The following is a 22,862-nucleotide window of genomic DNA, read 5'->3' on the forward strand; positions in this document are numbered from 1 at the left end:
TTTCTCCCCTTTTTACTTCCCTGAAATTGTTTAGTCGTTATTGCGCAACAGAACGATCTCTTCTATCACAGCCACTATTGGCGAAAATCCGCATCAAGATTGGGGGGATTGGCCCATGACACGTATCGACAGCTGAATGGGTGGCTTTGCCGACTTTCCGCACTCGTCTTACGCTCTCTCTTCAAACAAGAACAATGGACAATTTACAGCGTCAAACACTGCATTAACGAACGATATAACAGTTCGTTTGTAGTTTTTTTTTTCCTTTCTGCACGGATGGGCAGACTTTACTTCTCTCAAAACAAAGAAGATGCAATGTCAGTATGTGTGTGTATGAACTTGCAAAATATTGAATTCGAAGTAAAACAATACAGGCACTTCGAACGTTCCTGTACCAAGTCTGAGGGCTAGCTAGTTTGTGTCAATGTGTGTGTCTCTGTGCGTCTGTGTGTTTGTCTCTGGCAGCACTGGAAAACAATACCTCACAGATTAAATGGGTCACGCTGAACGGAACTCAAGAGGCGGGAAAGACACCCAAGACTTTTTGTTGTCGCTATAATAGTTTCGTTTGGTACACATTTTGACTACATCCTTATTTTCGTTTACTTTCTCAGTCACACAGAATATCAACTTCACAAGGTGAAAAAAAATAGTTTTAAAATGAAAACAGACAGAAATAAGACAAGCCCCTAAACTGTATTATGCGTGCCACATGACAATAGAAAAGGATAATTTTATTCGTAAAAACAGATAAAAGTGTAGTTAATGAATTTTTTTTAAAGGTTTGATAAATTTGGGAAAAAACGAAAATATTCCATTCTAAATGCCGGCCAGTCGATCAGGACGTTTCGTCTGAATTTCACATTTTAATGTTTTCTTAAATAAATATATCAGCATAAAAGCCAAACATCTATACACTTCTGAGCAGTACATACAATATTGTGTAGCAATTATTCAAATCAAACTAATTATAATGCAGAATTGAACGCGTGGAGTCACGCAGCCCATGGCTAATGAAGACAAACGATGCTGCGGGGTGACATAGTGGCGGCACTTGACAGGTCGGGCTGACAAAGACACTTCACGGGGCACACAACAACGCTGGCGGTCACACGGATAGAGAGGGGTGAAGGTTCTACCTCGCTATAAAATATGAAGTGTAAGGCCACTGTAAAGACAGGACTGCCGAATCAAAAGTCCGTCCCCAATATGATCAGAACAAGATGAAAGTCTTTTTAAAAAATTTTAAAAAAAACAAAAAAAAACTCCCCTCTTTAGGACCCAAATTTTTCGGATGGGGAGGGGGTAAAATACATCCACGTTTAATATTTCACCCCCCCCGATTAAAATTTTAAAAAACAATTTCGTCTCGTTGCGGAAATCGAATAAGGGTTGCTCTCAAAGTTGTTCAGCATGATACCTACTGAGCTATTGACGTCTCCTCTAAAGGAGGAAGGAGAAGGAGGGAAGGGGAGGGAGGTAGGGAGAGATGAAGGAAGGGAGAGATGGAGGGAGTGAGAGACAGAGGGAGGGAGACAATGGGGGACAGAGGGACAGGGAAGGAGGTAAGGAGGTAGGAAGAGACGGAGGGAGGCAAGGAGGGGGGAGGGACGGAAGGAGATGGATTGAGATAGCGAGAAAAGGGGAGGGAGAGGGAGGAGAGCGGGGAAAGTATCAAGACAGGAGCACACATGACAGGAGGCGGGGGACGGGCGTGGCTGATGTATGTTGTGCGGTAGGTGACCGCGAGTCAACAATCAGCATAAACTATCATCTTTTTTTTGTCCTTAATAAACTGAGATGTTTTGAAACCCCCCTTTTCAAGCGCCTGATATCGTGACTGTACGTGTTATCAACCCAACTGATACAATTACGACCACTGATGACGTAGGCTGTTGCGACCCTGCCTTACACGGCCAACCAGATGTGATGAATACATCCAAGCAGAATGATTTAGATACTGAAGAAAACAACTTCACAATGTGCTAACTGAACTTTCGTCCCCTGCTTTATTTAAAGGTAAGCAGTCTACCCATCAAACCACAGATACCAGCTCGGTGCCACAAGGAACGACCACAGATTGTGCGAGAACATGGGGATTCTCACAAGAATGCCAACACTTCAAATAATTCGTGATGAAAAAAATTACCATCTTCAAGTTCGGCAAGAGACAAATATTTCAGATACACAGCGCATAATGTGACAACACGCACATTCAAAAGAGTGGAATTAATTTTTTCACTAATATTTTTGAAACAACAAATTGAACAAAGATACAAAATCTGACTATAGAAAAGAAAAACATATTCAGAGAAAGAGAAAGTGCCATAAAAAAAATATATGATCGTGAAAATAATTTGAATTGACAAGGAACTGAAAAGAACACAATATGTGTCTATAAAATAACCTGGAACAACATCAACTTGCCCAGACAAACATGGGGCTCAGATTCAGATTGTAACAAAAAGTCCTACTGGGACAAATGAACCCTATTTCAGTAACAATGGGCAAGAAAATACATAAAACAATGAACACTGAACTAACGTGAAAATAGAAACCATTCTAAAGAAAATGTTGATCACTTTCTAAAAAAAAAAAAAAAAGAAAAAGGAAAGAAGATAAGGGAAAATTCCGAACGTTCCAAAAAAAAAAAAAGAAGAAATGTTCGGATGGGAGACGTTATTTCGATCCGTAGGACTCATATCTCTTCCCCCCCCCCCCAAGAAAACATGGTAACGTCCAAGGGAGATAATTGAAAGAAGCATACATGGCTAATTTCAACACGAGTTGTATTCCTATTCCCAAAAAAGTGAAACAGGAATACGAGTTGTAGGTGGCGGTTCGGGGAAATAAGAAAAAAAAATCAACACACTTGAAAAAAAAATTACGGGATATACAATATCGAAACAAGTAGAATGAACACCAAAAAACGGCTAGTTACCTCTTCCACTTCAGTTTGCTAAGGAGAGTGTAAGAAAAAGGAGAGGCAAGTTGAGAATGATGTGACTTAAGGAGAATAAGTAGCCACACAAACTGGAAAAACCAAAATCCTTCACTCCTAAAGTTCAAGTTGACACACATGACACACAAAATGAATGTATCCTCAAAAATCCTTGTTGGAATAATCAACACATTATGACAAAGCGTAACAATATCCACTTCAGAACAATTTTTTAAAATATATAGATAGGCATGGGAGATAACAGACTTCATCAGGTATTTTTCAATTTTTGGGTCTTGTATTTCATTAGCAGTAAAGACACAAACAGTGACAGAAGTCTAGAAGAAATTCTCCCTTCTTAAAAAAACAAACATGTTCCTATTGTATAATTTGGTTGCATCTTTTATTCCAATAAATCATACCAATGCTTGCAAGGAAATGTTGACTGCAGTAAGAGTACAAAACCAGGGACATTTGATTCACAAATAAATAAACAGAAAAATACATAGAAATAGTAGAATAGTATCTGTCGAAATAGCAGAGATAGTACTGGTAGTAAGAGTAGTGGTGGCAGTAGTAGTATTGGTAGTAAGAGTAGTGGTGGCAGCAGTAGTACTGGTAGTAAGAGTAATGGTGGCAGCAGTAGTATTGGTAGTAAGAGTAGTGGTGGCAGTAGTAATAGTGGTGGTTTTAGAAGCAGTAGCAGCAGCAAATGTAGTGATGACAAATACAGTAGTAGATGTAGCATTATACAGTAGTCATAATAACAATAACAATAATAATAATAATAATACAGAGAGTAGTAAAAAGAGCCACAATCTCATGTCAGCTGTACTCACCCCGAGTAGACGGGCGAGCGATCCACGGGCACGTTGTCCGGGTCAAAGCTGGTGCTGAAGGAAGAGCCGCTGTAAGAGCTGAAGCGATTGGCCTCTCCGCCCACAGGGAGACGGGTCCCGGACGAGGGCGGGGCGCTGTACACAGCGGTGTACGACTGGCTTGTGATCTGAGCGTCCATGTAGTCCTGAAGTACCACACGGGGAGGGCACAAACATTTACAGTTTAGTAAAACATTTTGAGCAGTTACAGTCAGTAGTCTGTCTGCAGGCCACAACTTACAGCTGATAAATAGTCAGTACTTTCTTTCTCTGTTCTTTATAATTAAAAAATTATACGTAAGGGGATGGTGTATGGCAGTACTATAGAATTATTTTAGGATGTTTAAGTTGCAGAAATCAATGCTAGTAACACAAAGAATTATAATTATAGAAAACTAATTCTTAAAAGGCACTTCATTTTATTGTTACTATTATCATCATTATTTATTTTTTATTTATATAGATAAAATTAACATCATTCAGTCATCTTCTTCCACTTAGAAAAACCTAAGCCAGTATTAACTTAATCGATAAATTTCTCTGTCAAGAAAGGCTCGTATCATTCTTTTTATTGTACACAGGTCACCTGAATTATTTGCAGAATGCATTTTTAAAAATAGTTGAACACCCAGAACAAAATGGGAAATACAATCTGCACTTCCTTCATCTTTACAATGCATGATCTATACGAGTTATCATTTCACCATAATAAATAAACAAAGTGAACGAAGTTTTTTTTTAGCATAAATGTGTAAAGATTTAAACAACTTCATACATCCTTAATACAAAGAAGCATGTATAATGAAACCAAAGCAAGTAGACTAAATATTGGTTTGCAGATGAAATCACCAAAACCCGAAAGCAGAGAGAGAAATGCAACAAGGTTATTAGCAAGTTTGATTCCAAATGATTGGGGTATTTGCAGACAATAAAATCTCCTGTTGAAAAAAGGCAGGAACAGAATAAATTTGGTATACGTCAAGTTTCTCCTGTGATCATGTGAACTTCACAAAAGTCTGACCCCGGTGTTTAGTTCACAAAAAACACATATTTCAGCTACACTGATTGCAAGACAGCAGAAAATCTTTAAAGAAAAAAAAAGGAGCATTGACTTTGTCCACAAAGGAACATTTCACAATCCAGAAAGAGACCAATAAGCCCCAATACCAATTAGTGGAGGAGGTTGGCAAGAATCATGTATATGTAAAGTCTTGGGAAGATATAAAACAAAAGGAATTTATTATTATAAATGGGAAAGGGAAACGGGTCAGGCATAGAGAAAGAATCGATTTTAAAAGTATTCAGTAAAACTACAGCGGGTGAGCAGACGGGAGTCATGCATCAATTGTAATATATGCAGGGGAGAATACAGGGGGAGGGGGGTTAGCAAAGAGTAAGGAATTAATTCTCATTTGAGGTTTAAACTTTTTTTAAAGATGTCACAGATTAGACACTCATGATTAATAGGAGAAAGAAATAATAAATCATTGCACAACATAAAAGAATGATATTGTCAGCTTAGATTTTTTTTTTTTTTTCTAATAAGGGTAGGTCTTAGGACTTAGACTTACAGGGTGAAGGGCAGACTGTTTCAGGAGATAATTTTTATTAAACAAAATACTGAAGACATCATGAAAGAGGAAGCACTTGAGAGTGAAACAAAAATAGGGGTGTAGGGAGTGGTGGAGGTAGTGGTGGAGGTGGAGTGGTGGTGGGGGTGGGGGGGAGAGATATATACGGGCAAAAACATTTCTTTGAAGAGCCATCACATGGTGTCAGTTTTTCCTCGACTTGTTCATGTGTACTTTTATCATTATTTGTATTAAGAAAGGAAACACAGTCAAATAATTAATGAAAAAGAGACACATTCCTAGAAATTTTCCTAGACCATTACAGAAATCAGTTCTTTCTTCCTTGTTTTTCATCCTCAAATCTTATCCACAGCAGTCGGCTATCCTGGCAAAATGAATGGAAAAGGGAACACAGGAGGAGAAAAATAGGCTAATAATCTTGAATTTTTTTTCGGAATGTCAGTTCAACATTCCTAAGGAGAAAACACTTTTCTGTTCAACTTCGCCCAAAGCTGTGTTAACAGAACCAGTATTACACTATGACAACTGAACACAAATCAATGTTGACTTAGTTTGATTTTACAGCAGTGAAGTAACTCTACATTATGCAGCTCAGTAATTGTTATAATTGTTTACAAAACACAGCACACCTAAAGTAAATGTCAGCTGCAATCCACACACCGCAATACACCGCAATACAGATGTCGCTGCCCATGCTGATGAAGATGTTACGTTTCTTTCCTTACATAAAGGTAATTTTACAAAAATATTTGACCGTACTAGAAACTTGTTTGCTTCTTTATATCATATTACTTTAGCCCTTCTCAAAACTAGTCTAAATAAAACAAGAAAAAGAATTCCTGCATTCTTTAAAAAATAGAATGGGAGAAGGGAAGGCAGGTATGGCAGGTGCAGGTTAGCTGAAGAAGTGGGTAATGTATGAAACATGTGTGCGCGCAAGACTGAATAAAGAAAAGAAGCATCAAAACATCTCCAGAATTTGATTCCTGAAGAAGGTGTGCTTGGAGGATGAGGTGTGCCATGAAGTCAAAGGTTCTTTATATGGGCACAAGAACCAAAAAGGAACGAGTGACTCCTCTACTATAAGCTCCACCAGGTCAAGCCCCACATTTGCCCATCTATGTACAAAACCACTTAAACTGCAGAAAGCCAGTTGCTCATCCAAAAATAAGCCCATGGAGCTCATTACATCAAAGGGGAAAATTAAAATACATTAAAAAATAAATCAATGATCACTTTCAGAACCATTTCCTCGATACAATAAAGGCACTGTTTTTAATCTAATATCATCCACAGACCCAAATTTGGACAAGCAACTCAAAGTGACTGACCGCACCAGAATTGTTCTAAAATTGTATAAAAGGATCAAGAAAATTTCATACTAGTCCCGTTCCACTTCCATACAGGAGCGACTGCAGGGAGTAACAGGCAATGTTTGAATTAGAATGAAGCTAGAATTATAACTAATATTACAAGAAAATCTTACTATCACTTGAATAAAAAGTGTCTGAATACTAACATTTTATTCATTGATTCCTCGAATAATGTTATCTCATTTAAACTTTGAAAAGTAGAGATTACATATTTACAATTCATTATCAAACCCTCTTGTTCAACACTGGCAATACTTGTACTAGAGAATCACTTGAATACTTGCGACTGCTTTAACTTTCGCTACCATATCCACTTCTATAAGAGTCCAGAAAAATTAGTTAATTTCCCCCACTATGTTTGTTACTGCTTAAGGTTAAATAAAATCCCAGTTTCTAGCAGAAGCTTATAAATCATTAACTGTATTTCACCACTATTCTCTTTCTTCCTTATAAAAATGATGTATGATTTAAGTTGTATAAGGCAGCTACGTTAAAAGTACGTACTGGCACACTTCATGGGGGCACTTTGCTAGTAAAATGAACTGTTTATACGATGGGTTATACAGTATATTATCTAACTTAAAATTAGCAGAAAACCAAGAGTTTGCTAGCAATTTTTCATGAAGAGCAAAAAATTAGCTACATGACTACTCCAAGAGATTAAAGCTAAAAAATGATAAATAGTCCTAGATAGTAGTAAATAGTTGACTGTAGTAGTATATGTGGAGACAAGAGCTCTGTTATGATAAGGGAGTAGAAGCACTGACAGAAGCCTGTGATATTAGAGAAAAAAACAAAGAGATGTCTGCTGCGTAATACTTTGGTTCCATCCCTAGCATCAGTGGCATAGAGGCGTCCCCCACCGGGCGCTGAACTGACGGTCGGTGCGGTGGCCGCGTCAATCAAATCCTCGCCATCATCCGCCGCAGTGATGACCGAATCATCCGGTGGGAAGCGATAAGAGTCACTGTTCTGGTCAGCCTGACTGGGCGTGCTGGAGAACTGACCCTGATAGACCACGTCTTGGCGGGCCCAGTCGGGAGAGGCTGACCCCTGCCACTGGCCCGGCGACGGCAGCTCGGGGGCATTGCGGCCGTAACGCACAGACTGGCGAGCGTACAAGTCTTCCGAGAAAAGAGGGTCTTCTGGACGTTGCTGCTTTTATTGATGATGGGGGGAGGGACAGGGTTGTTGTGTGATAGCAGAATTTTAGTTTAGTATTCATTGCGAGGATATATACCACACTCCGGACCATGGCATGATGTAGACTTGCAATGTTTGACAGACAACAGTGAGAGAGGAATGGGCAGCACACACAAAAGACGATAAAGACTTCAACAGATGACAACAAGCACATGAAATCACTTTGAAAATTGCACTTCATATTTTCCATGCATTATTTCAGGTCCAATCAGCCATGCAAGTACTCAATTAACATTTTCCATGCATGTTTTTAGCTTACTATTTACATGCAAATATAATGTTATCAAAAACCAGACGGAAATTGATGAACAGGGATGTGGAAGTAATCCAGCATGGAAAATACAAAAGAGCAAAACGATGGAAGATGAAAACAGTGACAGTGTGGCCTGAGACATTAGTACATTAACATCATGGGAATATTTTCCCACCACACTGCACATTGCTATTTTCATCCCTCGGTCTAAGTAAAAACTTGATAATAACAACAGTAATACAAGACAATGAGTGATGTCAGGACTCACAAGAGACAACATGCAACAAGGAGATGGTTAACACAACACATGCAAGCAATACAGTAACATGCATGCAACAAAACCAAGTTCTTAATGTCCAAACCTTAATTGTCAAACAAAATGCTACAAATATGAACTAAAGAAAGTAATAAAATGAAACTGGGGGTAATTGGCATCATCAAAACTGTCAACTAAAAAGGGACAGAGTATGTGTCAGGAGGGGAGGAGAGGAGATGTGTGTGATCATGGTGGCAAAGGTGATGACGAGGGAGTGCTTGGATGGGCATGGAATGGGTTCAACACCGATCTAAAACAATGATTTAAAAAGTTTTGGGAGGACAGGAGGACACTCATCAAAGATGCAGTGGTGAGAGAGGAAATAGAACACTATGCATTCAAGCCCTACAAGATAATTTCCATTCTAGGAAGACAAACAGGGTGGGTGGGTATGGAATTCATTTTAAAAAGTGCCATCTATATTTGAGAAGAGTCAATCCTTCACCAATCATTTTAACGTAAAGATCTTGACTCGTGACAATTTTTTCCTCTTACTTCTTGTTTTTTGTTTGGGTTGGGGGGGTTTTTAAGGGAGGGGGTGGGGATAGGGGGTCCCAGTTTTCTTGTTAGTAACAACCTCCTACAGAAAACCCAACACGTGGGAGGCCTTAGTCAGTACTGGCGGTCTTTACCTTCTTGTGAAAGGGGTCTTCGGCGACATATTTCAAATCATCATCTCCGAAAATATCTCCAGTGCTATCCCCCATGGAGCGCTCTCGCGAAGCCTCCATATTGATGGAGTCTCTGCCCAGTGTGGAGTAGTCGGTGCTGTCCCCAAACACGCTGTCCATGCGCGACCTGTCCGCTTCCAAGTTCTACGTACACATAACACATACACAGGTATAAACACATAAAGCCAACAAATTCTACATATTGCAAACATAAAAAAGCATAAACATAAGGGGGTTGGTGAATTGTAGAACACTACAGTGTGGGAGACGAAGGTGGGGCAGGGGATCCCCCAGGTTGATGGGGAAAGTATTTCATAACATAAAGAGAGAGAGAAAGCAAGATAGAGACGGGCACTTAGCAAAACAACAATAAATGCATTTACTGAACAACATAAAAAGATATAACAAACACAGACACAAGAATACATACATATATATATATATAAAAAGTTTTAAATTATAATCAATAAAAAAAAGTGTTATGGGATGTAACATTTATAGGAAATGAAAAAATATTCTCAAAAAAGAAAAAATGAAAATTAATCCATCACAAGTATCCAAAACACCATTGAACTAACGAAACCAATACAGGTTTTTATCTACTGTGAAGAAAAGAATATGCTGCAAAGTTCTGTGCATTTGATACAAAAGTTGATGAAGACGACGACAACAACTCTCTTTTATAGTGAGGTAGTTTCATTGTGAAAAGCATTTGTGATGTAGAAAGAAAAATGCGCCCCAAAATTGCAAATCAGCTGGAAAATCCCTTGCCAAACAATAACCTTGAAGCTCATACGTAGCTGGTGAGAAAAGCGATTAAAAATAAGAACGTTAGCATTTTGTTCTTCCTACTGTAATTTCTCAGTCTGTATCAAAATACAAGCTGTCCAGGCCTATTCAACACGACTATAAAAAAAACAAACTACAGTCAATACTGCAGTGACTTTCATTTAAACTTCACAAAAATCAAAGTGAATTTTACCAAATTTTTACATATTTTTTTCTGAGCCAGAATCAGACCCAAATGCTGTGCAATAGAAAGCTGTGTCAGCTGTTACTGAATTGATGTAGATAAAAGAACAACCGGTGCAAATGAAAATGTTCACTGTTAAAAGTGGGAGTATTTGTTGGGGTTTATTTTTTGTACGGAGAGTGTGTCACAGGAGACAGGACAAAAAGAGAAGGAAGGAAGTGAACAAGGAAAGAAAAAACAAGCAAATATAACACAAAAGACAAGACAAAAACAGTGCAGACAGCAGAGATGACAAACAGATTAATGTACTGAGCTAAAAATGGGCCACGAAATAAAAAATCTACACAAAATTTTTCCCAGAAGGAAAAATTTGACTCAAACGACATGTAGGATAGTTGAAGTTGATGTTTAAAACCCTACTAGAAGTCGTCTTCAAGGTGGAGGCCCTTGTCCCCAGACAAGAAAGCAGGCAGAAAGAAAATGTAACCAACCGCATCGGCCATCACAGCAGCCCACACAGTACGACACACACATATACCAGGACATAAAATACTTCAAACTAATAACTTGAAAAGCTAAATTTACACATCAACAACCCCCCCCCCCTCCTCCTCCTCAGTGATTCAGGACAGTGATCCCAGTTCCATTAATCTTCTTTTTTTTTAGATTCCAGCCCATAACGCTAAATAGAGCCTAGGGCAATAGTTCTGTGCACCAGATGGTACACATGAAGCAGTTTTTCTTCATATAGTTCATTCCTGTCTGGTTGGTGTTTCCTCTGTTTCTCAGAAAACAGACTTTGTCATGCCACATACACATGCTGTGTTAAGTCTCCGCCACAAGAAGGGACTGAAGTAGAGGATCAAGGACAAAAAAACAACTGAATAGTAGTGCACATGTCAGACAGATAACCACGTGCTGGTAAAACATTTAGGTACAGAATGCTTATTTTTTCATAGAATTAATGACAAAATTGCCTCAGTACACGAAAGAGAAGATTATGATTTTAAAATTAGAATCCTCTCCCTCCCCCTTGCATAATTTTCCAGTAATATGACAAAATTAGAAGTGTTAAAGAGAGACTTATTTATTTCAACAGATGTCACAACTGTAGCAACCTGAGAGAGATATTCCTCTTACATTACCCTGGCTAAAGCTGTTGATGCTGATTTAAAAAAAAAAAATCTGGGCTCCAATCCCGTCCCCTTAAGTTGATAAAGTAAGAATCCACATTAAGAAAAAGATTAAAAATGCTCCACAGTGCTGCTCATGCAAAGGTAACATTCTGCTTGGGGGGGGGGGGGGGGGAACAAAAACAAAAAAACTGGCCAAGTACCTGGAGTGCTGGGGGATCTATGAAGATGCAGACTCCACAAAAAAAAGATTAACGGTTCCATGCCTTGACATGCATGTACGTGTGTGTAGGTTTGTGTACTTGTCTCACCCGAGAGGAGAGATAGTAGAAAGAGTAAGGGAACAGCATATGAGAAAACTCCTCCTCCTCCTCCTCCTCATGGGAGTCACTGTGACCCGTGGCTCGAACCAACACATTGCCTGCACCGGGGGCAGCAGCCTTGATTGATATAAGTAACCAATGAAATGAGAACTTATCTCACATCCATTTCCTGACATTTTCTCAGTTCACTACTCTTATTTTTTCCAGAGTTCTAAGCGCCAGTGTCTTCGTAGTAGACTTTACGGTTCAGGACTTCAACCGCCTTTCTTTAAAATCAAAGAACACAAGTTTGAGTTCACAGTACTATGCTTATGCACAACTGCAGTTTCAATATTATGGTATCATGTTATAGTTTGTTCGTAATATTCAAATTCATTCAGAAGGGCTCACAAAAATTCTGCATGATGCATTAATGTTTCTTTTATGCACCTAGTGCTCACCATGCCTCCTTTCTCCACCTGCCAGACAAACAGGAATAAAATAACAAGCTCTCCCAACTATTTTACCCAAAAAGTATAAACTTAATGAGGAAGCCTCTTTCGTATGAGTGAAAAAATATAAGTGTACTTTTGTACTAAAACAAATAAATAAGAGTTGTTTTTATTTTTTTTACTTGTATTAGCGAGGTCGAGTGGATACGCATAATGATATACAGCCTAACATGTTATGATGGTCAATAAAAGTGTCAAAGACGTTTGTGAGGGTAACTTATTTCAATCTACATGAATAGACAATGGCATGTCTATACTGCTTTACAAAGATGAAGAAAAGGATGGAGTTTTCTTTTCTATTTTTTTTAAAACAATGTGCAAACCCATGGGGAACCTTTATGAGACTGTAGAAAACAGTAAAGGTACAGGTTCCGACAAGACAAAAGAAAGGATTTGTTTTGTTCTATAGTTTGTTGTCTGTCTTAGCAAGCAGGTGAAGTACAAACACGACAGGATATAGAGCTGTATGAGGACAGGGTCAAGGATGGTGGTATCTCCGTTACCTTGTCTTTAGGAGACAAGGTGTCTCCATGGTAGTATCTCATCTCTTCTTCGTAATCAGGTCCGTTCTCCAAGTAGGAGGGGTAATGCATTGTGGCACCCATCTGGCTGACCATGCGGCCGCGATGGTCTGTGGCCGGATAGCGCATCTGGGGTGGTTCCTATAGGGCCCACAAGTGGTGGTGAGGGAGTGAGGGTCAAAGCAGTGCAGGCAGGACGGATGGGCACGGATGAACGGACAGGTGGACGAACGGATGTAGAGAGCAAAACAAAAGAACAACACCCAAATGAAATGGAAAAGAGAAAATCAGGCAAAAGATTGTCACAATTAAAGTACTAAAACAAACTAACTACAGAAAATAGAAGCGGCATGAACTGATTGGGTGAAAAATATTTTCTCCCGACACATTCAGGAAATGCAGACAACATATCCAACTCACAACAAAACACCAACTTCCATAAACAGCAAGCCACTGACGGAGACAGATACTTGGTCTAGCTACATTCTCAGCTAAAATATTTACCACAAAACAAGACAGGAACCTCACAAAGGCATTAAAAATATCTTCCTTGAAAGTTTATTCCCCGTTTCTTTTTTCTAGCATCTATCAGTCTTCGAGGGAGAGGGCAGGGGTACTTTTCTCTCAGTGTCTGTTTTTGCACAGTACTGTAGAAAAGTATTTGTAATGTTTTGTCTGCTCTTTGTCTTCGTCTATGTCAAGTGGAGAAGGGGACAGATAATGAACTGTTGTAAATGACAAAATTCTTCAGTTCTATTTGTCATATGTAGGCTACTACAAGTTACTCATAATATACTTGAAAGTATATGCCCTAATAAAGCAACCCTGACATCATCAGCCCAATATTAACAATCCAAAAGCAATATTTTAAATGCCTCTGTGAGCTAAAAGCACTGAAATGTTGCCAGTGAAACAAAATTTGAACTCACAAATATGACACATGCTTCTGAAAACTGATCTAGGGAAAAGGGTACGGAAAGCCGTGCCCCTTGTGATGAGATGCAAGCCAGAATCTCCTGAGCCAAACCTCAAGATTTCAAGTTAGTTATATTCTGTTGTTGTAGTTATTGTCATGAATCCAGTAATTGCTCAGATGTCAATCAGTTTTCTTTAGTTAAATTAACAAAATTATCATCTACACCTCTGCACTTGTTGGATAAATCCAAAATTATTTGGATACCACATTTATGAAGCAAAACTTCAAACATCTTGTTAGGAACAAAGTCGGGAATATGATATTCCAATCAATATTTATAGGTTCCAAACAATTCTTTAGTCAAATGTAGGGCTGTCCCAATGAACAAATCTGTGGCCATATTTGTGAAAACCCAATGGTCTTCTGGCTTGCACTATCAGCATTCCACAAACCAGACCTCTACCAGGAAACACAACCAAAGCTTGGGTCTGTGCCAAAAATCAAAGTGTCCAAACATGTGAATTGTTTAATAATACCCAATAACTCCCAATGAAAAATATGGTTCCGCGTGTGACCCGTGACCTATAACATAATAACTGTTGAAAGCATAAGAATGAGATTTGAAAGCCCAAAAATAGCTCCAAATTCTAACATCAAATATCACCGACGGAAAACACGTACGCACTCAAACAAGTACACAATGAAAACACACCAACAAAACATCTTTAAGTAAATTTGCAACGGTCAAGAATAAGACAAACACAGAACTGAGACACACTATAGAACGATCAACATCAAAACATGAGATACTTCACTTTGAATGAGACTTGTAAGAAAAAAGAGACACTTAAAAAAAAGATGAATTCTAATACAGTGGTCTCTCCTAAGCAAATTTTCTGTACTTGGCCACTACCAAAAAGGTCTTAACATGGCGGTAGATACATTATTGGGGGGAACCGCCATGAAATTACAAGGTGGGTGATCCACTGATTTTTTTGGTTTTGGTTTGGGATTTGTTGTTCTTTTGTTGTTTTGGTGGGGGGGAGGGGGGGGGGAAGCATTTTTTATACAGAGAGACCATTGTACTTGAATTTACACATGTATACAGATACATAATAAATAGATATATATATATATAGTAAGTAACAGCTATGACATGAAATAACTTGGAGGTGACTCTGAAACAATAGGTCACATGGTGTTCCTGATTGGCCCACCTTGTCAAAAGACACATCCAGAGGAGATGTGCTGCCTCCTCTCTCCAGAGAGATGCTGTCCTCTCCTGAAATGAAAGCAGCAGCAAAACAATGATTATAAACATGTTTGGTATCAATTCAACTTAAGAAATATAATTTATGCAAATAAATGATGGTATTCTTTAAGCATATATATATATAAATTTGATGTTCCAATAAAATTTGGCACAGTAAAGATAAAATAGAGAGTGGAACCTAATATCATTAGCTACAAAACGATTGCAAATTTTACTTAGGTATCCTAAAGTATAGTAATTACGTCACAACATTTCCTCATCAAATGGTATTCAATGAAGAAAAATAGCATTAATATTCAATTATGTGCTCATTGTCATATGACTAAATTTTCTGCCTAATCTCAAAGGCATAATTAGAAGGATACAAGACTTATAATATTATGTAAAACATTTTACCTGGAACAATAGAAGTGCACAAACAATGAAAGGAAAACTCACTAATATCAAAAACCCCATGAAAGTTTACAACAGCAAACACAACACTATTTTCAAAACTCATCATTAAAACAGCCAAATAAAACAAAAAGAAATCATTAATGCCAATGAACTGTTTACCATGCCACTCATCATCTGATGAATCTATGTAACGAATGGAATCTAATGAGAGAAAATCAGAAATTGCTGGGTGATATCCTGTTCAAATGAAATCTCTTTCAACAGTTTCATCTATCTGTGTAATCAAGATTTGTGTTACATTAAACTTTTCCCCACGAGAGTTCTAGAAAATGTGTAAGTAATATAACAATATATTCATTACTGAAGAACAAGAGTTTGTAAACAAAGTGTAATACTCCATTGTGTTGAGAACCAAAACATGCAGCCTTGATACTGAATACAAATATATTGCATTGTACAAAGTGCAGTATGACCACAAGTACTGACTAACACAAGACTACACTATCAAATTGTCTGGTAATGTCTGTAAAAAAAAAACTGGTACATCAGTAAGCTCCGACAATGTTAGTCACAAACCGCAGTCTACTCTCATTATATACCATATTATGGCATTGACCAGTACAACTGCTAAAACTACCAAAGAAACTGAAAAGAATGCTCAAGTTCCAATAAAAATGCCCTGCTGCAGAGTAACGAAGGCATGAACCTTTGATATACTTCCCAAGGGTATGAGTAAGTGCTTAGGCCAGTTATATCATTAGAAACTGTCAGCAGAGTATGGTCTCATAACAAGTCTTTCAAATAGTCCTATTTCTTCATCTCCTGCACATTGGCAAGCCAGAGACACCTTTTTTTGAATAAACATCAAAATCTGAACTAACTGAAGCTGCTGGTTATGCGAGAGGCAAGCAAGTAGGAACTGCCTACACAGATAGCTAACATTTACCTATTTCAAACCTAGCCATAAAAGCAAGAGAGCTAAAAAAAAACCTCGAATGAACCAGTAAGTCAATAAACACACAAGCAAATTTCTTAAACAGAAAAGCATGAATATTTAATTCGGTACTGTCCAGTTGTGAATGTCGCGCAAATAAATGATGCAGCTACATTTTTCATAAGTACAACCATTCACAAAAAGCCTGTCAGTGTCTGTACACCTCTTGGAGTGAATGGATCAATATGATTCTTATCTTCAGTCACACCATCTAAATTTCATTCTTAATATCATACAAAGAGAAATCTCTGCAGTTGCTTGAAATTTTAACAAATGGGGAGTGCAGCACTGTTAGTAAAAAAGCCATCTAGCCGTCTGCCAACCTGTCTGACATGTCAGAGACATCAAACGCGCCATAGCAGATTTCTTGTCGCATGAAGCTTGTACACTTTTGAATAAGGCATAGGGAAAAAGCCTTGACTTTGAAAGTTCATAAAAACCCGGCAGGAAAAAAAACTGACAAATCTTTGACGAACTAAATGCATAGCTTTAAAATCTCTCACTTGTAACTCCCACCCTTTCCAAAGATTTATTTGAATTTAAGTTGGCCTAGTCCTGTATATCTTTGAGTAAAAAATTCAAATACAAAAAAAATTTTGCTTTTCCTTCATGCTGTTTCAAAGAAACTCTGCAATGGAAAATCTTAACACATTAGTTTGTTGAAAATAGCACCTGTATCAGTAAGTGAAAAGTGCTACACTGGCCCATTCAAAGTGCTTCAGTTTCTTTATGCAGAAAAACAAAAGTTCCTCATGTGAAAAAACAAAAACATGCTTCTACATTACAGAATCTGAGACAAAAATGTTAAGTATACCACAAAACAGTCAACAAACTAGTTACTGCTACGCACGTAGAAGAAAAAAACCCTAGTCGAACAAGATGAGAGGGGGGGGGCAAAGGAAGACAGATAGAGAGAAAAACAGAAAGAAGGGCGGGGTGGGGTGGGGGGGGGGGAGAGAGAGAGAACAGAAAACAAGGGGGGGGGGGAGCGAGATAAGGTAGGTAGGAAAAAGGGGGGGGGGGGGGGGGGGGGTGTAACGACAGGAAAGAGAAGATATGAGACCAGAACAATGGGAGTTCATTTCTCAAGAAAAAAAGAAATATTATTATTTCACTTTAGGCAAGTCTTGGCAACTATAGTATAAGTGAAAAGCTCTCTAACAGGGCATCTCCGTCAGGCAGCATTTAAAGCTGGGTGAGGAGTAACGGGCAATAAACCTACTGGATAAGGAGGGAGAGGAATTTTTAATCTAAGAGCTATCATTTTTACACAGGCACGGAACTTCCAATCCAGGGTAAGGAATTTCAATCAAGGTTAGGAATTTCAAATCAAACTAAAAAATTTTGCCATGGGGATGAACTTTACTCAGGCATGAAACTCCTAACAATTCTAAGAGTTCTCTACCCCTATCAACACATTTTAGGTACCAAAAAAAAGAATAAAGAGGCAGGCTGCAGAGACCCTGCCATCTTGACGGAGTTTTGCTGTGGGGTATCACTTCCCATAGGCGCCACCCTACCACATACTTTGGTGGGAGAAACTTCATATCTTGGGGAAGGGATTTTAAAGAGGATGAAAATAAAAGGGGAGAAATTCCAATAGCAGACGAATTCAAGGAAAGAATATTTTTCCAAAGAAATAAGAAATTCCAAAAGAATTTAATAACTGCACTCGAGTAGAAAATGTTCAAAACACAAAGTCTAGAATAATCACACAGTGCCACATTCTTTAAGAGCCTGTCATGGTTTCTCCTGATTGCTCTAAGCAAAGACTAAGCCCAACTCTACAATGAATAAACAAAAATAACAGGCAAGCAGCTACATGTGGTGCAGTAACACAGACTTCCCAACAAATTAAAAAAACAACTCATATTGATAATAATTCCAAGCCTGTAAGTCAGTAAACTGTACAAAAAAGCAAATGCTGCTCAGCCTCTTCTTCCTTCGCTTACATCAAACCTTTTCTTTCTTCACCATGAGGTCTTCATTGGCTCAAACTCCTTTTCTCTCCCATTACTGGGTTAAAATTTGATTCATTTCAAATTCCATTTTCACTTATTCTCTTGACTAAGTTCTACAGCTTGAATTCTTTTTTTTTTTAAATTACAAGTAGATCTATATCTTAAAGATACAGAGACGTTAGACTATAAACAGTCTGCAATTTGTACCCCTTCCTCAATGAGTACTACAGGATCAAAACCTTGAGACCTTTGTCTTCAGCTACAAGCAATTACTTTCTACTACTTGATTAAATCTACTCTACTACATTTTAAAGAACTATTTTAAAATCTAAAACAAACAAAAGCCCACTCCAATGTGACCACAGGGAAGAGGTCAGTTCAAGAAGGTTATTATCTTATTTCATTTTTAAAAAAGGAAAAAACAAAGCCAGTGTGCGTGTGTGTGTTCAAACTTACTACTTCCGAAACTAAGGGTACTAAGTCGTTTCCCTTCTGGGGAGGAAAGGGCAGACATGGGCACTAGATTCAAACACAAACTCTTCACAAACATGCTCAGTAAAACATTTAAAACATGGAAACAACACTTAAATGTCTGGGTTAATGAAATCTTGACTCATTTCTAGCAAAACATCGATGGTATTCAGCAACTTAATTAGCAATACATTATCATAATGCCCATACTACACGTACGTGCATGAAGGCATAAACAATCAAGCAAATTAAAACAACAACAAAATGTACATTAGAAGTTAAAAAAAAGGCTACAATAAACAAAGATGTTGGACATACAGAGCAACAAATGTTAAAAAACAGCTGCTAGTTCACTATGTGCTCATGTGAATACATTAAACAGTTAATGTGGACACTTGCTACCACAGTACTTGTGAAGTTTATATTCAGTTTATTGTTTGCCTTACTGCTATCATGCGTGTAACGAAGCATGGAGGGTTTCCAAGCATGTATACAGCAAGGGAGGGGGTGGGGGGTGGCGCGCGCGCAGGGCATGCAATGTTATCTCCTTTCCATTATAACTTGTCCTGCCTCACATAACTTTTTCATGGTAGGGTTTAACATCCCTATTGAGGCTAAGGTAATTTAAGATGATATATCCCCCGATTTAAAGCATATCTCCGATCCCATCAATATAAGAGGGTAGAGAGCCATGAAACCTCCCAATGTAACCCAAAAAATGGGCACTCATAGATTCGAACACGAATCATCTGTATCACAGTCCAGATTGATACCAATTGAGCCAACTACAGTGCACCCTTACAAAGCTTTGTAGACGCAGTCACACGCAATGTGATGGAGTCTGAGCCCAAGATCATAATTTTGCAAGAATTGTTTCGAAGAAAGCTTTCTTCTGCGTGTCCTGCCTAGACTTGCTGCCTGGTGTAAGTCAAGCTCATGCATAATTCTACCCAATAGTGCTGTGCTGATGAACGATGCGTGATGTTTAGTCACCTGTTAGAAATCAGCAGAAGTACGTCAAGAATCTAGCAGGTTAATAAATGATATGAACAGTCATCTCGTGGACAATGTATCACGACATTATTGTAAAGGAAAACACTTATTCTGAAGGGAGGAAAAGAACAGCATTAAAGGTCTCTTTCCTAGATTTTCTAAAAAGTATAAATTAGTTTCCCGCTCTTCATAAGTGAGTGATATGTGGTTTTTGTACGAACACTAACATATTCTTCTCTTTCATTTCCTTCCCAAATAAAATCTCTTTTTCCTTCATTGTAATTTCTACTTTTGAAGAAAAAAGTGACTTTCCATATAGAGCAGCTCAGAAACTCAGAACACATTTCTCTTTTAAACAACATAAGTATTTTCCCCTAGTCTGTTACAAAAAGAAGAAAAAAGTGTCACTTACAATTTAAACCGCAAACCACCTCAATCTATGGTTTAAATAGGATTCCCTAACACACCATAATTGTTCTTTCTTAAAAAAACTAAAAAGGTTGTAAATCAAAGGGTTTTGTACCAACACAGGTTTGATCTACATTGGGAAGGGCAAAAAAAAAATACTGTAAACAAAATCCTCATAGCAAAAACTGATCCCATGCAGGCGAACTGAAAATGAACGGACATGATTAGCCAACGAGAAGCGAACATGGAACACTCCACGACGACAAGGGCAGCACACGAGGGGCAAAATAAAAACACCACCGAGCCTGTCAACTGAAAGAAAAAAAAACCACGATGCTTCACAACATTCCAGGTTCACTGCGGAGCCATACGATTGCGCGATCGTAAATCACTGGCGAGCAGTTTCACTTACGAGTCTGGATTTTCTGGCCCTCGTAATAGGGGAGATAAACGTGTTGCTCAGACAGAGGTTTCCCAAAGATGGGAGACTGAGGCAAGAAGTCGTCCGCTGAAGAAAGCGCAGCAAGAGGAAGAAACAAAGGTCGTAACTTGAGGAATACAAGGCTATATATAGCGAGAACATGTCAGGGAGTGAAATACTACACCCCCTTCCACAATCCCACAAAAGAAAAAGGGTAAAGGGATGGAAGAAAACAAAGCAAAAGCAACTCCGTTTTCAGTGCCTTCAGATCGTTTTTTGAAAACAAGATATCTTCTGTCAGAAATGAACAGCTGAATAATACCTGAAGCCCTTCAAAAAACAAAACAGCTGTGGACCTCATCCAGTGACCAATTTTGTCATTGACAAATCCTGCTTGATAAAACTAAAAGCCAACTCAACGCAGTCAGTGAATGTTTGAACGCAGTTGCTTGGGGGAAAAAACATAACGGACTACTGTGAAAAACGTGTACAACTTTGCTGACCATATTATGGTATTTTTTATTTATTATTCTGACAAACCATCTCCACAAACCCCCTTGTGTCTAAACTCACATTTGACGGATAAACGCTAAAGACATAATGTCAGGATAAGTTTTAAACACTAGATGACTGATACAAATATTTAGAAAAGGAATACAAATTTTAGGAGATACATGCAAAGCTGTTGAAGAAAGTAGCCTTTTATAACAATAATCTCAGTTTACGGATAACTATTTTTTGAAGTATACATCTTTCACTGGAAAAAATAAGCATTCTGGAGAAAAAAGGGCAGCTACTTCTGCTCACACACAACACAACTTATCAAAGCTGATGTCACACCACATCTTCATACAACAGTGAGAACCCATATAGGAGAGCACTTCCTACTTGGATCTTATGTTGCATGATACCAAAACATACAACCTTTGAACTTTGATAAATCATATTGTGTGTGCCCAGAAATATTTCATGCACTGCTTAGTCATAAAGAGGACGGTTGGTCAGTCTTTCTTATTACTTAAGCACTGCTGCCATAACTAACATGTAGTAGACATTTCATTCTAGTGACAGAGTATATGTGACACGATGTACATGTGGTAGGAGGAGGCTACGAGGTGTGGGTGAGGTGTGAGCTACCTCCACCATTAGGAACTCCGAGGAAGGAATGCTGCCAGTCCTCTGTAAGGTAAACTTTATCACTAGGAGAACGGCTCAGCCCAGTGGGTCCTGAATGACGAAGGTTTGAACACATATCAAGTGGCTTTGATCATATAGGATTCACACTGGTAAAAGCTTTGCTTTGTTACAGCACCGGCATCAATAGCATCCTTGTTATATCATAGTACTGGCAAGTACATAGTACTAACAGACTTCTTTAAAAAAAAAAAAAAACCTAGCTGTGCCACTTCACAGATCTGCACAAAATTTGTTAACAACAGTTGTTATTCTATTATGAACAATATTTCACGAGCCTTATCTATAATAGTATTTCATCATCTGGAAGTCAATTTGCTTTTAGCGAGAGAATACTAAAAGTTGTGTTTCTTTTAGAAAGATGTATAAAGAGAAATCCATAAGGATCATTTCATGTCCTCTGATGGCACCTTAATTCTTCATCACTATCAATTCAGACAAACATTTATGACTGTAAACCAATGGTAAGAAACTTTTTAAAATTTTGTTCTTGTTATATCCTTAAAATAGCTAGTATTATCCCTCTCTGATGTACTCCAAGATCTAAAAGTGTACTTTGTCACTTAGCCTCGTAAAATAATTTTATGGAAAGTTATGCAAAATCTGGCTTTAGAAAGAAAAAAAAGAAAAGTAAAAGTAAATAGAACAAGTTTTGCATAACTAATATTAAACCTGCGGAGAACACTTCACACTATAGCTACATGGAGGTGGAAATACCTACTAGTAAAGAATAACCCACTACACTCTTAGAAGTTCTACAAAACTAAAGCCAACACCAGACAGAAATCACCGCAGGTAGTTACCGTTGTGGCGACAGATGCAACCACTAGCAGAGGAGACATCCTATCCTTCTACATGGACTTAATCAATTTTTCACTTAAACAGTTTACATTTCACATAACAGACTGTATTAGGTTAGTCACAGAACAAGAACATGAACAGAAGTATCTTTTTATACAAAACAACTTTAAAAAAACAAATGGAAACTGCTTAAAACTGGGAACATTCTTAACGCTGTTATTATTATTGTTGTTACAATAGTTGCTTTAATGATTGTTATGGTTCTTGTTGGACTTTGTGAAACATGTTAGATTAGATAAAGGTAGATGGATGGATGGCTGTACGCAACAGTATTTGTCCCTAGCCTGATACACCAGTATTATGCTT

General features: G+C 38.1%; 1 protein-coding gene across 8 annotated transcripts in view; it reads right to left on the reverse strand.

Annotated features, from left to right (window-relative positions):
* The window catches only part of LOC101845664 (titin), a gene marked incomplete at its 5' end in the record, with an annotated part of 180,624 nt that overhangs the window by 142,236 nt on the left and 15,526 nt on the right, over positions 1 to 22,862 (reverse strand). Inside the window, 9 exon segments of one of the 8 annotated variants that reach the window (XM_013084967.1) lie at positions 2,942 to 2,959; positions 3,781 to 3,965; positions 6,794 to 6,823; positions 7,604 to 7,942; positions 9,189 to 9,371; positions 12,651 to 12,809; positions 14,802 to 14,866; positions 18,665 to 18,700; positions 21,639 to 21,728. In XM_013084967.1, coding sequence (XP_012940421.1) covers positions 2,942 to 2,959; positions 3,781 to 3,965; positions 6,794 to 6,823; positions 7,604 to 7,942; positions 9,189 to 9,371; positions 12,651 to 12,809; positions 14,802 to 14,866; positions 18,665 to 18,700; positions 21,639 to 21,728 — 1,105 coding nt within the window. 8 annotated transcript variants of the gene reach the window in all.

This window comes from Aplysia californica, unplaced genomic scaffold (genome assembly GCF_000002075.1).
Source record: "Aplysia californica isolate F4 #8 unplaced genomic scaffold, AplCal3.0 scaffold00014, whole genome shotgun sequence".
NCBI lineage: Eukaryota > Metazoa > Mollusca > Gastropoda > Aplysiida > Aplysiidae > Aplysia > Aplysia californica.